This window comes from Poecilia mexicana, unplaced genomic scaffold, assembly GCF_051168715.1.
Source record: "Poecilia mexicana isolate PSO_F unplaced genomic scaffold, ASM5116871v1 scaffold_15, whole genome shotgun sequence".
Taxonomy (NCBI): Eukaryota; Metazoa; Chordata; class Actinopteri; order Cyprinodontiformes; family Poeciliidae; genus Poecilia; species Poecilia mexicana.
The window spans coordinates 7749114-7762809 of NW_028263384.1; the positions used below are offsets into that span (position 1 = coordinate 7749114).

Sequence of the window (13696 nt, forward strand, 5' to 3'; positions counted from 1 at the left end):
GAGAGGACAGCCGAGGACGTGTATCCGCCGCGCCCGGGCTGAACTTGCACTGAGAGCGAAGCGGGAGCTGGCTTAACCGCTCCGTGGACGAAGAAGAAGAAGAAGAAGCAGCAAAGAAGAGTGAAAGACGAACTCGGGATTTTGTGCTGAGAGTTCTCCTCGTTTGTTTTGGATTTTCCTTCTGTCTTCTCTCTTTTTTTCCCTTTTTTTTTTTTTTTTTTTTTTTTTTTTTTTACCCCCGCGTCCACCCTGGCCTCAGAGGGGATTTACCCGAACTGAAAGGACGACCAGGGAGTGAGGAGGGTTATGGCGCAACGGGTACGTAGGGGCAATCCTCCCCTGACAGAAACAAGAGAAAAGAAAAAAGAAAAGTTTCTCTGAAGTCCACCACGATGCTTGCTCTGTAACGTGGCTTCACTGACGTTCGTACCCGCACACACGGATCCACGGTCGGCTGCAAAAAAAAAAAAAAAACTTTCTGCCCCGCGTGTCCTCCTGACCAAGAAATAAAAAATAAATAGAAAAATGTAATGTTTGGCGTCTTTTGGCACGGTGTTGCGCACGGCCGCGCTCCACGAACCGGCCCCACTGCGGGACACTGGAAGCGCGATCATATCTCTCATCGGGCTATGTTTTTTAGATTAGTTATGACAGGCCAGTAACTGGAAGTGAATGACGGGGGAGGGAGGGCGGGTAGAGGCAAAACAAATCCATGCATTTTCCCCCTTATTTTGAAGCGTCCAGTCAATATTTACAACTCTGATTTATTTGCAGGATGGAGGGGATGAAGAAAACTTTAGCTCTTCTTCCAAAATCGCGCTTAAAAAAATGAGACAAAAAGTTTTTTTATTGTTATTATTATTATAATTTTTTTTTAGTAAGGTTGGCTTGATTCGGATAAAAAGTACTCCAGGGTGTAAAAGCGGTGGTGTTGTGGGAAACGGACCCATTTAGCTGCTTAGTTTGGCACTGCGCTGCAGCTGCACCACGCTGGGGTTTGCACCTCTTTGCCTTTAGGGTCGAAACGCTCAGCTTTAAGTGATAATGCTTTTTACTCTCTCCCCGACACTTGTTTGTCACGTCTTGAGAGCACCATCAATAATTCAGACTCTTTTTCTCCCCCAACCCCACACACACACACACACCCACCCTACTTCCAGTCTGCTAAAGAGGAATTTACCCTTGTAACTTTCTTTTTTATTATTTAAAAATTAGCTTATATTTTTCTTCCGAGCTTCTCCAATGAACTGATTGAGTGTACGCTTTTTAAAGCATCTACTAGAAGATGTCCAACTCAAAACAGAATTATTTAGGTTGACTTCTTGTGGGGGGTGGGGGGGAAAGAAAAGGAAAAAACACAATCCGCTTTCTGGTGCATGCACTATGCATGTTGTACTTAGTGTGTAGGCAACATTATGAGCCTTTAAAATTAGAAAGCAAGATGCAATTAACTAGTTTAAGAGATTTCGTGCACAGTAAAAAGGGGGAGAAAAAACAGGCTGTTTGTTGAAACCCAACTACTCACCGCTTTGAGTCGACAAATCCTCAACGAGCCACGTTCTTTTTTAATTAATTAATTTAAAAAATGAATATGTATTTTTCTTTTCTTCCCTTTTGGCTTCAAGAGTAGCCATCATTGACCTGAGAGATAAAAAAAATAAAATAAAACTAAAGCCGCCATTGTAGCTTTTTTTTGCCTTCAGGAAACAAAGTCCTGCTCCAGACCTGCAAACTTTTCTTCTGAGCGGGAATAACTTGAAACGCTGGAAATAAATTCATTACTCCACGTCTCAATATGAGTGTCAATATTTTTAAGAGCTGGAAATACAAAAATATGCATAGAAATTTTCTTAAAATAATAGTTGTGAAATAAATTGGGAAAAATATATAAATAACCTAAAGAATTCCCCCTTTCCTTGATGATTGTTGGAAACTATTTTTTTTTTCTTTTTAATAATTAAAATGTCAAACGCAGCACATTATTAGATATTTCGTCTATTAAAGTTTCTGGTTTGACTCGAGTACATCACACCCCCCCGACCCCCCCCCCCACACACCATCCACACACACACGTACACACAAAACACACACTTTTTGTTAACTGCGTGCTTGTTGTGTGCAGTACGAAGACTTGCCCCACTACGGGATGGACGGGGTGGGCATCCCGACCACCATGTACGGAGACCCGCACGGCGCCCGCTCCATGCAGGCGGTGCACCTCAACCACGGACCCCAGCTGCACTCCCACCAGTACCCGCACACGGCGCACACCAACTCCATGCCTCCCAGCATGGGCTCCTCCGTCAACGACGCTCTCAAGAGAGATAAAGACGCCATTTACGGGTAAGGTGCGAACCGGCGTTCGTGTGCAAGCCGGAGTGAGCTTGAGGGTGTAAAAATAATTTAGTTGGGTGTGTGTGTGTGTGTGTGTGGTGGGGGGGGGGGGCATTTTTATTATTGTTGCTATTATTATTTTTGTCTTTTTTTTTTGGTGTAGAAAGTAAAGTAAAGATGAGCGTGTGATGAGCGCTCTGAAAAATGTGTACTTAGAGAGTGAGGCGAGTTTGCTACTTGTTTCTGCAAAAATAAATGAGAGGAAAAGGTGTTTAAGTTTACAGTTTGGGTGTACTGTCGCTTTAAATATCCGCATAAAGTTTTTCCCTTCATTTTGAGCTAAACTCGACGTTTGCTAAACTTCTTGTTCTCGTTTGTTTTAGCCTATATATTCACTTAACGATTTACTCATATTCACTTAACTATTTCTGTTTCGGCGTAACTCTTAGAATATGAGCATTAATTACCCTTTTTTTATTTTAACAATTACCGCTAATTCTAACTGAGCATATATATATATATATATATGGGTTTTTATGCTAATTTATCTGACCTAATATTACGAGTTAATTATGAATAAATCCCCCCCCCCAAAAAAAATTCCAATATAGAATATAGAAATTTTCTTAACAGCGTTGTAAAGCTACTATTTAAAAAAAAAATTAAAAATATTTTTTAAAAAGCAATAAACACACACACACTTATTGCAACAATACACACTGAATCACACACGCCTCAGATCCAAACGGGAGACCTTGTGTTTGAAATTGTTAGACAGACTCTCAGGCTTTTATGCTATTAGAGGCAGAGCAGATTTAATCAAAGGAGTCCCCTCGCTGTTTGCAGCTCTTCTTTGCGCATAAACAGAAGGGGAAAAAAAGAGGCGCACCGGGCTGCGGCTGCGGCAGTCCCCACGGGCCAAGAGCTTTGGAAAGGGGAAAGAGGCTATAGCCGCACGGCTGGCTACATCTTATAGCCCGGAGTAGTGTTGACCACGGCGCTGTTCTCTCTGGTGACATTTGCTATTGTATATGTGTGTGTGTGTGTGTGTGTGTGTGTGTGTGTGTGTGTGTGTGTGTGTGCGTGTGTGTGTGTGTGTTTCCAGGCACCCCCTGTTCCCCTTGCTTGCACTGATTTTTGAGAAATGTGAATTAGCGACTTGCACCCCCAGAGAGCCCGGGGTGGCGGGAGGAGACGTCTGTTCGTCGGAATCTTTCAATGAAGACATAGCGGTGTTTGCAAAGCAGGTCAGGACAAAAAAAAAAAAGAAAAAGAAAAAAAGTTTGACTTTTTTTTTCTTTCTTTCTTGTTTTCTTTTGCTGCATGTTCATACCGGTTGAGCTCCTATGGCTAAGTGCCTCTTGCTTTATAACTTTTTCATGGAAAGAAGATAATTAAAGTTTTCAGCTGTGCGCAAATATTATTCTATTCTTTCTTTCTTTCTTTTTTCAAAAGTGCTATGCATCATTAATCCAAAGCGAACCTATTTTATGTCCATGCGTTTTTTCTGAAGGCGTTCATTTTGCTTGCAGATTCGGGCAGAAAAGCCTCTGTTTTCATCAAATCCAGAGTTGGATAATCTGGTAAGAAATCCAATTGTCACATGTCGCACATTTCAGATTGTATTTCTGGATGTTGTCGGGACGTCTCCTGGCGGGCTGCTCCTATTCGCCACAGAGCCACGTGGTGCTGAAAACTTAAAATGGGATTGCACATCATGTCTCCCCCCCTCCACTCGCCCAAAACCCCCCGATTTGTGCTGTTTGATATGATGATGGCCCCTGGTTGTATGTGCACATAAAGGGCCGCTGCCTTTGAACTCGGCAAAGTTATTCTGTTCAGCCTTTTCTTAACCACTTGATGTTTTAAATGTGATGTTATAGAGCAACATTCCTTCTTCTTTTTTTAATCATTAGATTAGATGAGTGGAGGCTAATAGATCTCTGACTCTGAGGCTTATTGCAGCTCCAGTCTGCGCTCTTGCACGTCCCACATTGCAATAACGTCCAAGTTTAATATCACTTCCACATAAAAATCCATTCGTATGAATATTTCGCTCATCTGCAGCCACTTGCATTGAGGAAAAACGCGCGTGTTTAATATCAAGAGATGTGAAGTGCTCATTTTTTTATTGTTATTTTAATTTTTCAGATGATTCAAGCCATTCAAGTTTTACGATTTCATCTTCTGGAGCTGGAGAAGGTAATATTACCATCACCATTTTTTTTCTGTCCAGCATGACACTTCAGACCTATGGGCTGTATCTGCATAAATGTATTTTTGCGAGTCGGTTATAATTAGCGTCGAAATCAATCATGCGGCCATTTTTTTTTTTTTTTTTTTTTTTGCCTTGTGTAGTTTAATCACGGCGCAAGCTGTTACAACTGGAACGGATACTCTCTGTGCCCAAATATCTCTAATGAAGCTTAATGTTGGCAAGCGACTGCACGCAAGGTGAAACATGTAGGCAAACTTTGCGGGTTTTTTCCCCAGAATTGATTCTTTGCGGAGGGCAGAAGGCCCTCAGGCGGCCATCTGTGGGTAGACCGAGCGATGAGTGTGATATGGTCTAATTTGTTTCTGTATCAGATGGACCGCTGAAATCCCGCCGTCAACTTTAACTCTGAGAAATTAATACTACGCTTTTCTTTTTTTCTCTCTCTCGATCTGCACACATATCTCGCGCTCAGATTGAAAAGAAGCAAACAGTTTTGATTTCCTTAGTGCAAGAAAATCACGTCGGGATGCTTCACCCCAGCGGTGAGAATACAGCCCTTCTGAGACGACATTAAACAGTTTACCTTAAATGTCAGTCAAGCGGGTCGTCCTCGGCTTAATGGCCACTACCCGGGGCACCGATGATGAATTTAGCACGGGTGTTGAGTGTGTTGTAGCCTCTGAGCCCTCTTGTCACTGTCAATTTTCGACGATATCTCTATTTTGAGTGGAGAGAAATTAAAGTCACACAGCAGCAGCAGCAGCCTCTGACTTGATGAAAACCTAAATTCACTTGGACCCGCGCGTTCGCCTAAATCAGTGGCCAATAGAAATCCAAAACACTGTTTAAAATGACCAAACTTTACAGCTGGAGTACTAACGTACAACTTTTAATATCTTGCTAATTTAATATAAGCTTGTTGAAAGTTGATTTTTTTAATGCTCACAAAAGTAGAGCCAAATCTTTCCCCGATTATTGTTAAAATAACTATTATAGTTTTGAATTAAAGTGCATAATAAGCAAGGTGTGTTAAGCTCATGTAAAACCTGAAAGGATTATCACGAATTCAAATGTGTTTCCCTAAAGTCACATCGTTTCAAAACTGTGTTAGTTGTTTTTCTGCTTAGTTAATATTAACATGATTCTTGCCAGCAAGTATTGCAAATCAGTGCTACTTTTCTCCACAATGACTTACTGAACATTATTTCCCCACTGAAGAAATGTTTGTCATTTTACTGTTAAAACAACAAAACCTTTTTTTTTTTTTTTTTTTTTTTTTTTACAGTGCTCACTCAATGGTTTTATCACATATTTTTTGCCTCCAGAGATTTTTGATGTTTTTTTTTGTTTTTTGTGTGTGTGTGTGTGTGTGTGATGTTTTTAAATCATGGCACTGCTGTGTGATTTCCCCCTCCCCTCCCTGCAGGTACACGAGCTGTGTGATAATTTCTGTCACCGGTACATCAGCTGCTTGAAAGGCAAGATGCCCATCGACTTGGTCATAGACGACAGAGAGGGGGGGTCCAAATCAGACAACGAGGAAATCACAAGATCGGTGGCGTTGGACCAGGTAAGCTGCGTCTCTCCATCTGTAACGGCGTATATGCATGTGTGTGTGTGAGTGTGTGTGCACGTGTGTGTGTGTGTGCGTGTTCTCTCCCTGCTGGCTATTCAGCTATTCTGGGTCACTGCCTCACTCTTCTGTTATTTGCATATGATTAAAGCCCGTTTTACATTCCATCCATCGGAATGAAAGAAGAAAAATCTGAATAATGTTGCTATTATTGGTCCATTAAGACTTGAACCCGGAACCGACCTGAGGAGATTACCTCGCCAAAGAATCGCCGTCAACTTGACCTGCTTCATGTCGATTTTAATTTAGAGCCCCTCTTCATTTTTCTCTCTCTTTTTTGGAAAGCCCCCCGCCCAGCCCCTCTCAGCCCCCTACCCCTCCACCCACCGCCAGAAATGAAGCAAAGCTCCTGGGTGACGTGGAGCTGAGAGGAGAGTGCAGCGTTGAGGGGCTGCAGACTGTGGTTTCTCCACTGTAGGGTTCACGGTTCATTACTCGTCTTGTCAGTGTTTTTCCTTAGACATGAGTGCACATTGCTTATCGGGACCCCCGTCCTCTCCTCTCCTCTCTCCTCCTCTGGTTGTCCTTTACTCTGCACAGATTCTACCCCCAATAGGAAGGTTTATTTGGAAGAAACAAAACAGTAGAAGCAGTTGGTGGTATCAAAAGGTAGATTAGGAAGTGTTTTCTTTTGTGCAGATATCAGAGATAACCACAGCCTTCATTATGTGCTCCGCTGACTGTTGGGACTCTGGGGACAAGCATGCTCATACGCGTGACCCTAATGGTCCATACGCTGCAGTTAAATAATGATAACAGTAACTGATGATTAGAATTATGCAAATCTGGATGTTTGCTATTAATAGCGCGGGTCTGTTTGAGCTGCAGCAGGAGACGCACCGATCTGTCAGGCCGGTCGTTGGAACCGGCCGATGTCCAAAAGTAACTCGTGAACGATTTGAAGTAAGGACTTGATGCAGTCTGCTGGGTTTCCTTAGATGGAAACTTTTAAACTACTTTGGATAATTACTTGAGCATCCTGAACTGCTGGATAACTAGGATCAATTGGAATGTATGTGGAGTTGAACTGAAATGATTGTTTTTTGTACAGTGCCACGAGATATTTGTTGTGAATTGGTGCTACAGAAATAAACGGAATGATGTAATTTTTGCCAAAAGTGATTTTTTTCAAAAAAAAAAAAACTTTTTTCAGATTTTTGTTATAAAGAGGTGGTGATCTTTTCTTTTTTTTTTTTTTTTTGAGGAAATCTCACTTTTGGCAAAAGTGCGTTTTCGCCATTATTTTAGGAAGGTGACACTATTAAAGTTATGAATGTGTGATCCAACTATATGTACTTTGATTCAGTTTTTTTTCTTCTGTGGTTCAACAAATAATTACACTTTGATGCTTACATGAGGATAATGTTGTGAATCTTTAATTTGCTGTTGGAGTTACAATTTTTATATTTAGCATTTTAGTTCTTAGACCAAAACATATGAATCATAACTGCCTGGTCTCGCAAAGAAAACCAAAAATTGGTTCCAGCTGGGACAAACCTGATCGGTGCATCTTTAGTCTCTACAGACGAGAACAAGTTAAACTCTCCCAGCGTTTTAAAGGAGCTTATGATAATAGAGGCTATAACCTATAGATGGCAGCGAGGGGATTGTGGGTGAGAATCAAGTGTCCAAATTAAAGGGATTAGCTGGATAGTCCTACATAAAAAGTAATGAAGCGATTAGACTAAATAATTTAAATCCACGGACTTCCATATGGTTGAGTGGTTGGTCTGAGTGGAGGAGAGGGGCAGCCACTGGCTTTTTATGTTCTGGACTGAATGGGAGGACTGGGAGAAGACTGGGGGCCCGACAGGGAAGATTCCCCCCCCTCCCTCACGCCCCACCGCGCATGCACTGCTCCTCCGATCCCTGGCCCTTATGTCTGATTATGGAAATGAGAGACACAGAGAGAGAGAGAGATCACAGTGGAAGATAATACTTCATTTAATTCAGGGACATAATTAAATAACACAGAACGCCACTTGTGCATTTAAGTGTCTCTTTGAGCAGCATTGTCACCTATTCTCTCAGGGATTCAGCACTTGGGGGAGGGGGGGAGAATTTCCTTTATATTATTATGATTTCAAATAGATAGGTCAGAGGATTGACTGAAGCTCTATGGCATGCAAGATGTGCAAATAGCGAGTTAAAACCCGGGGGTTTAGAGGTATATGAAGGAAATGATGTTGTGCTCGGGGGCACTCGTGCAGATCTTTAATTGACTGTATGAAGACGTGGCCTATTTTAACATAATGATGGTCCCTGTGCAGCCAAATCAGGACGGATCCTCACCGGATTGTGTTTACTCTGACAGAGGAACACAAATGACCTGCGAGCATATCAAGATATGAGATAACTTTTTGACAGATGTGTAATGTTGAAGGATGAGCTTATTTTGTGTGTGTGTGCAAACAGGCATATCCAAACAGGCAGCGGGTGCACGCCTGTTTATGCTGAATGCAGGCATTGTAACTTAAACAAAGCTGAATCCCATGACAAACTTTATATATATATATATATATATATATATATATATATATATATATATATATATATATATATATATATATATATATATATATATATATATATATATATATTAGGGCTGAAATGATTAATTGTGATTAATCAATTGTTCGAGGTAATCATCAACAAATTAAGTAATCGATTAATCATTATTGGTGTATACAGACTCAAAGAAGACCATTTGTTGAAAGAGCAGCACACTCAGAGCAGTCATTAAGCCAAAACTGTACAAAAAAAATACATTTTGCATTTAAGATCAAATAATAGAAAGAAAAAAAAAAACATTGTAAATGAGTTTTATCCAAAACTCCAGTGTCAAAGTTTTAGCTTCATTTAATCCTCAAAAGAGTTGTTTGACAAATCAGTAACTAAAATAAAAGGTAGTTGCAGCCACATACATTGGAGCGGGAACAATTAATCGGATTAATCGTGATTAATTGATTATCGAAAACTGTAGAAAAAGTTCTACACATATTGCATTTAAGATGAAAAAATAAAGAATTCCCAAAAAAATTCCCAAAATTCAAGTGGCATACTTTACCAATTATATATATATATATATATATATATATATATATATATATATATATATATATATATATATATATATATATATATATATATATATAATGTTGAAAGTTCTGAGAGAAAAATGACTTTTTTTGCTACATCTCAACTGTGGTAGTTAGGCAGTGGCACCCTTAACAAATTTGCATTGTGCGAGCATTATCTCTTTCCATATGTATTTTTAATATATGCCCTCGGGCATAAAGTTGAAGTGGACTGGAAAGTGAATTTGCACAAAAGAACAATGTTAACAAGAAGGAGAAACTGGGCTCATTTATTCACAAACCAATTTATTCCAGCGAGGCGACTGTAGCAGAAGGAGGAGAAAAAAAAAACTGTCAGTGGGAGGAAAAAAAAATACTTTGAATTTATTAAACTCACCAATCTCACAATGCTGACTTTCTCAGTTGCATGATCCCCGCGTCATAGGAGCGATTCTGGGTTCATTCTTTAGGTGTCTCTGCATTGTGTTTTTCCCTTTTTTACTCCCCCTTTTTTTCATAGCTTGTCTAAAGGGGAGATCGAGCGGCACTTTCAAAAAGAAAAGCAGAGCATAGCTGAGAGGTGAAGAAGTCAGAGGCTCTGCGCTGGCTTGTGAATGCAGCTCAGCTAGTTTGGGCTCACCCTCCCAATGTTTGTGTGTGTCTTTCTCCGTGCGAGCATGTGTGTGTGATTGTGTGCATGGACGCGCTGCAGTGTGTGTGTGTGTGTGTTCAAACCAGCCTGATAAATGCAGCACCCCCCTCAGGTGCTATGTGAGTGGAGTGACTGGTTAGCACCAGTTGGACTCTCTTAACTCCTTCCTTGCTGGTTTTGCAGAGACTTTTCTTGCAGGTACAAATTCTTTGGAAAGACATTCTTCTGCAGAGTCGCTTATAGACTATATATATAGCAGCTTATTGTTGTGTGAGTACGACTGCAGTAGTACGCCCAATTTGCCTGGCACACACACACACGTCCAGCTCGGTTTGAGGAGTCAGTGAAATGTTGCAGAATGTCGTTTGCACCGTTGTCTTTAATTGCACAGAGAGCAAGGGGTGGAGTGGGGTGCGGAGTGTTACTGCAATTTGCTAATGAACTCAGAGGCCCGTCGAGCCTGAGCACTGCTAATAGTGCTGAGGACTCACTCCAGGTCTCAAGAGCTCCTTTACTTGATTGAGCCATGCGGGCTGAAGTGGGGCTGGAAATAATTGAAACTTCTTCTTTTTCTTCAAAAAAAAAAAATCCTGCTTGACTAAATGTTGACGTAGGAGTCCTAAACGTTTGTGAATACACAGCGACTGATGTGCGAAAGTGGATAGTCAAAAATTGTACTCGAGTCAGCGAAGCACTACGTCAACATTTCCATTTCCAAGAAATGAACCAAAAAGTATTTGGTAAAAACGACTGCTCAAGTTCTGGGTTACTGATCAAAACATCAATCATTTAATATTTGAAAATTACATCATCAAATGGACCAAAATATGAAATTTGTCTTAAAGAGCAAAATTGAAAATAAGTCACATAAATAACATAATTTACAAAATAACAAAATCAGGCAAACGAAACTATTTCTTTCAACATAAAACGTATGAAACTTTTCCAAAAACTACAGGTGTAGGTCTGTATTTGGTGAATTTTTGATTAAAACATGTTTGTTCTTTGTTCAGTAAAGTTACTCACAGTGGGAAGAGAATTCAGAAATTTTACTCAAGTAAAAGTAAAAGTAAAAAGCACAGTGTAGTAAAAATACTCCTAAAAGTACTTTTTTTCCTCCCAAAAAGTTACTCAAGTTAATGTAACTGTGCAAAATATATCAACTTACTGCCCAATTCTGCTGACGTGATATGAATTCCTTTGGACTTTTTCATTATTATTTTTTAAAAAGTCTCCCTCACGTAAAAAAAATGTAAATCTGGAGTCACATCTATACGTTTTGGGATCTGTGGTTGTTGTTTTTTTCTCCACCGAACAAGCCCAGCTTGTGTGTGAGGGAAGTGTTGTGGTCACGGTGTAAGAATTCACTCCTGATAGTGCTATCGTGCTATCTTCTCCTAACAAATGGCGCTGTTTTGCTATACAAGTGCGGGCTTCCAGGTCAGTGGGACCCAGCGGTGTTGGTTTAGGTAACTCTGGCTGTCAAACACTGCTGACCCCTCATCCCCCCGTCTCCTTTTCTCTCTCCTCCCCACTAAGCCTCTAACCTCCTAAGCCAATAGAAACTATAACTTCCACTACCTTCCTAATCGCTACGCCGCTACGTCGCTAATCTAGCCCACTTCTTGTCAAGGTATGGAGTTTCGGCAGACTTCGCCGGCTCCCCTACAGTGGTGCGCTGCTGCTCTTAACACCAACTTTCAAATCATTGTAGTGATTGTTGGTAATAGCTGCTTTTGTAGTTGAATAGAGAACGGGTTAACCCCCCTTCACCTTCCTCCTCCTCCTCCTTCTCTCCCCTAAACTCCCCCTTTTTTCTCCTTTCGTTTGAGTTGTGAATGCAGGGCGGCTGTTGAGGATTCAACAAGTGATACAAAGAGGTGACCACGTGACTTGTGTGTTTCATAGCCTCTTCATTATTGTGCCGCGAATAACAAGTAGGGGCGATTATGATTATGCAACTCGACGCTGGAGTGACATCAAAGATAAAGAATGTAGGGAGCCTCCTAAACACCACCATACGTTTATTGTTTTATTTTTATTTATTTATTTTTTTACTGTTGATTTATTGTTTGTTTTTAGATTTCGCAAGTATTGCTGGAAAGTAGTGCTTAGTTGAACCACAGGATCCCAACAGCGGATATAAAAGTTTCTGGCTTGTGACTCTTGACGCCTCTGATGAGCGGCCATGTCTGTCCCCGAGGCCCGCTGTGGTTTCTTAGGCTAAGTAAACAATAACCTGGCTTAACGCATGTGTACTTAGCTAATGGAAAGTTCCTCTCCCCCTTAACCCCCTGTGAGCCCCCCGACAATGGCCACCGTCACAAACAGCCCGTCTCCAAGGAATAGGCTGAGAAAATCCCAGCGAGTTAACCTGCAGAAGAAACCTGCTGCGAAACGTGCCACGAAGAAATCACATCAACCCCCTTTTTTTTTTTCTCCTCACTTGTAGCTACATTAAAAAAAAAATAAAACAGGAGGGATGTGCTTTGTCTGGTGGTTAAGGGAGGGCACTGGAGTTAATGTTTTTGTTTGGATTTCGGCTCTGGCGGGATAAACACGGAGCGTACAGCGTGGAGAGTCGTAGTGGAGGACGGCCACGGAGAAACAAAATCAGTTTGTCAGTTTCTACGAGTGCCATCTAAGCAGACTTTGAAAGCTCCGGTAATTATCTCAAACATGTAATTATCTTTGCTTGCCTCTGCGAAGTTAACCCACCAGTTTTGAAGCGTACCTGACGGCTATTCAGCGTAGCATACTTTACGCACTCAAGAGACAAAATCCAGTTTTCTTCTTCTCCCCCCTCTCAGCAATTATAAGGTTATTTCTCCTTTCTTTGTCTATTGTTAGGAGTTAGGGAGTGCAGAACAAAACAGGAGGGAGGGAGAGAGTTGGGGGTCCTTTTGCTCCCCCCCCCCCACACACACACACACTTTTTTTTTCTTTCTTTTTCACCGCGCATACCATTATCAGCCTCTCTTTTCATTTTGGAAGCACTAATATTGCAGCGAAAGAGGGAGGGAAGGAAAAGGGGTGGAGAGGGCTGAGAAAGCAGAGGTAGTTGGATAAGCACTTGCCTGGCCGGTTATCAGAGAGGCAGATCCTGCTTTATCTCTTTGCCGTGGAAGGCAAAAGCAAACAAGAGTTTACAATAGCTGGCCTTTCTGCCCCTTTCACTCACAGCTTTCCCACCAGTGCTTGCTTGAGTGGGAGAATGTGTCCGGAGTTATTGCGGGCCATCTCGCCACTGCCGCCGCATACACATGGTATTCTCACGGATTTCAGCTCAAGAAAGCAGCACTGTTGCAAAAGGTCAAAAATTGTGTTAAAGAAAACAGGCGCAGAGGGGAAGGATGCATGAGGAATTCTGAGAAGCCTGACTGTCATCTTCAGATTCAGATGTACCACCATATTGGAAAGTATATATATATATACTTATATATATATATATATATATATATATATCTCCCTGGCACAGCTTGAAAAGTTCAGGAATGGAAACACACTTTGAAAAAAATGTTGGGAAAAGACAGAAATGAATGAATGAATGGTGTAGGAGTACGGCGATGTAATCACAAACTGTAAACATTTGAATATCTTTATTTAGTGTATGAAGGAATTATTCTTCTTTAAAAATCAACTGTGGCAAAATAATTCCCACATAAACTTTACTTTTTAAATTGAATCTGTGACTTCCTGTTTTCCTGGGTTATAAATACTAAGTGACACAGATGGACTTTTCTTTTAGCAGCTAGCCACTAGGCTAGGTGACGACCCACACA

The 13696-nt window shown here is 41.1% G+C and overlaps 1 protein-coding gene across 2 annotated transcripts in view; it reads left to right on the top strand.

Annotated features, from left to right (window-relative positions):
* Positions 1 to 204: 204 nt before the first annotated feature.
* The window catches only part of meis1b (Meis homeobox 1 b), a 105549-nt gene continuing 92057 nt past the window's right edge, over positions 205 to 13696 (top strand). For both annotated transcript variants that reach the window (XR_015765531.1, XM_015001137.2), the window contains exons 1-6: positions 205 to 318; positions 2123 to 2343; positions 3440 to 3581; positions 3867 to 3917; positions 4486 to 4536; positions 5979 to 6122. Coding sequence is in view for 1 of the 2 variants with exons in the window: in XM_015001137.2 (XP_014856623.1) it covers positions 307 to 318; positions 2123 to 2343; positions 3440 to 3581; positions 3867 to 3917; positions 4486 to 4536; positions 5979 to 6122 (621 nt within the window). In the remaining variant the exon portion in view is untranslated. The remainder of the gene's footprint in view (positions 319 to 2122; positions 2344 to 3439; positions 3582 to 3866; positions 3918 to 4485; positions 4537 to 5978; positions 6123 to 13696) is intronic.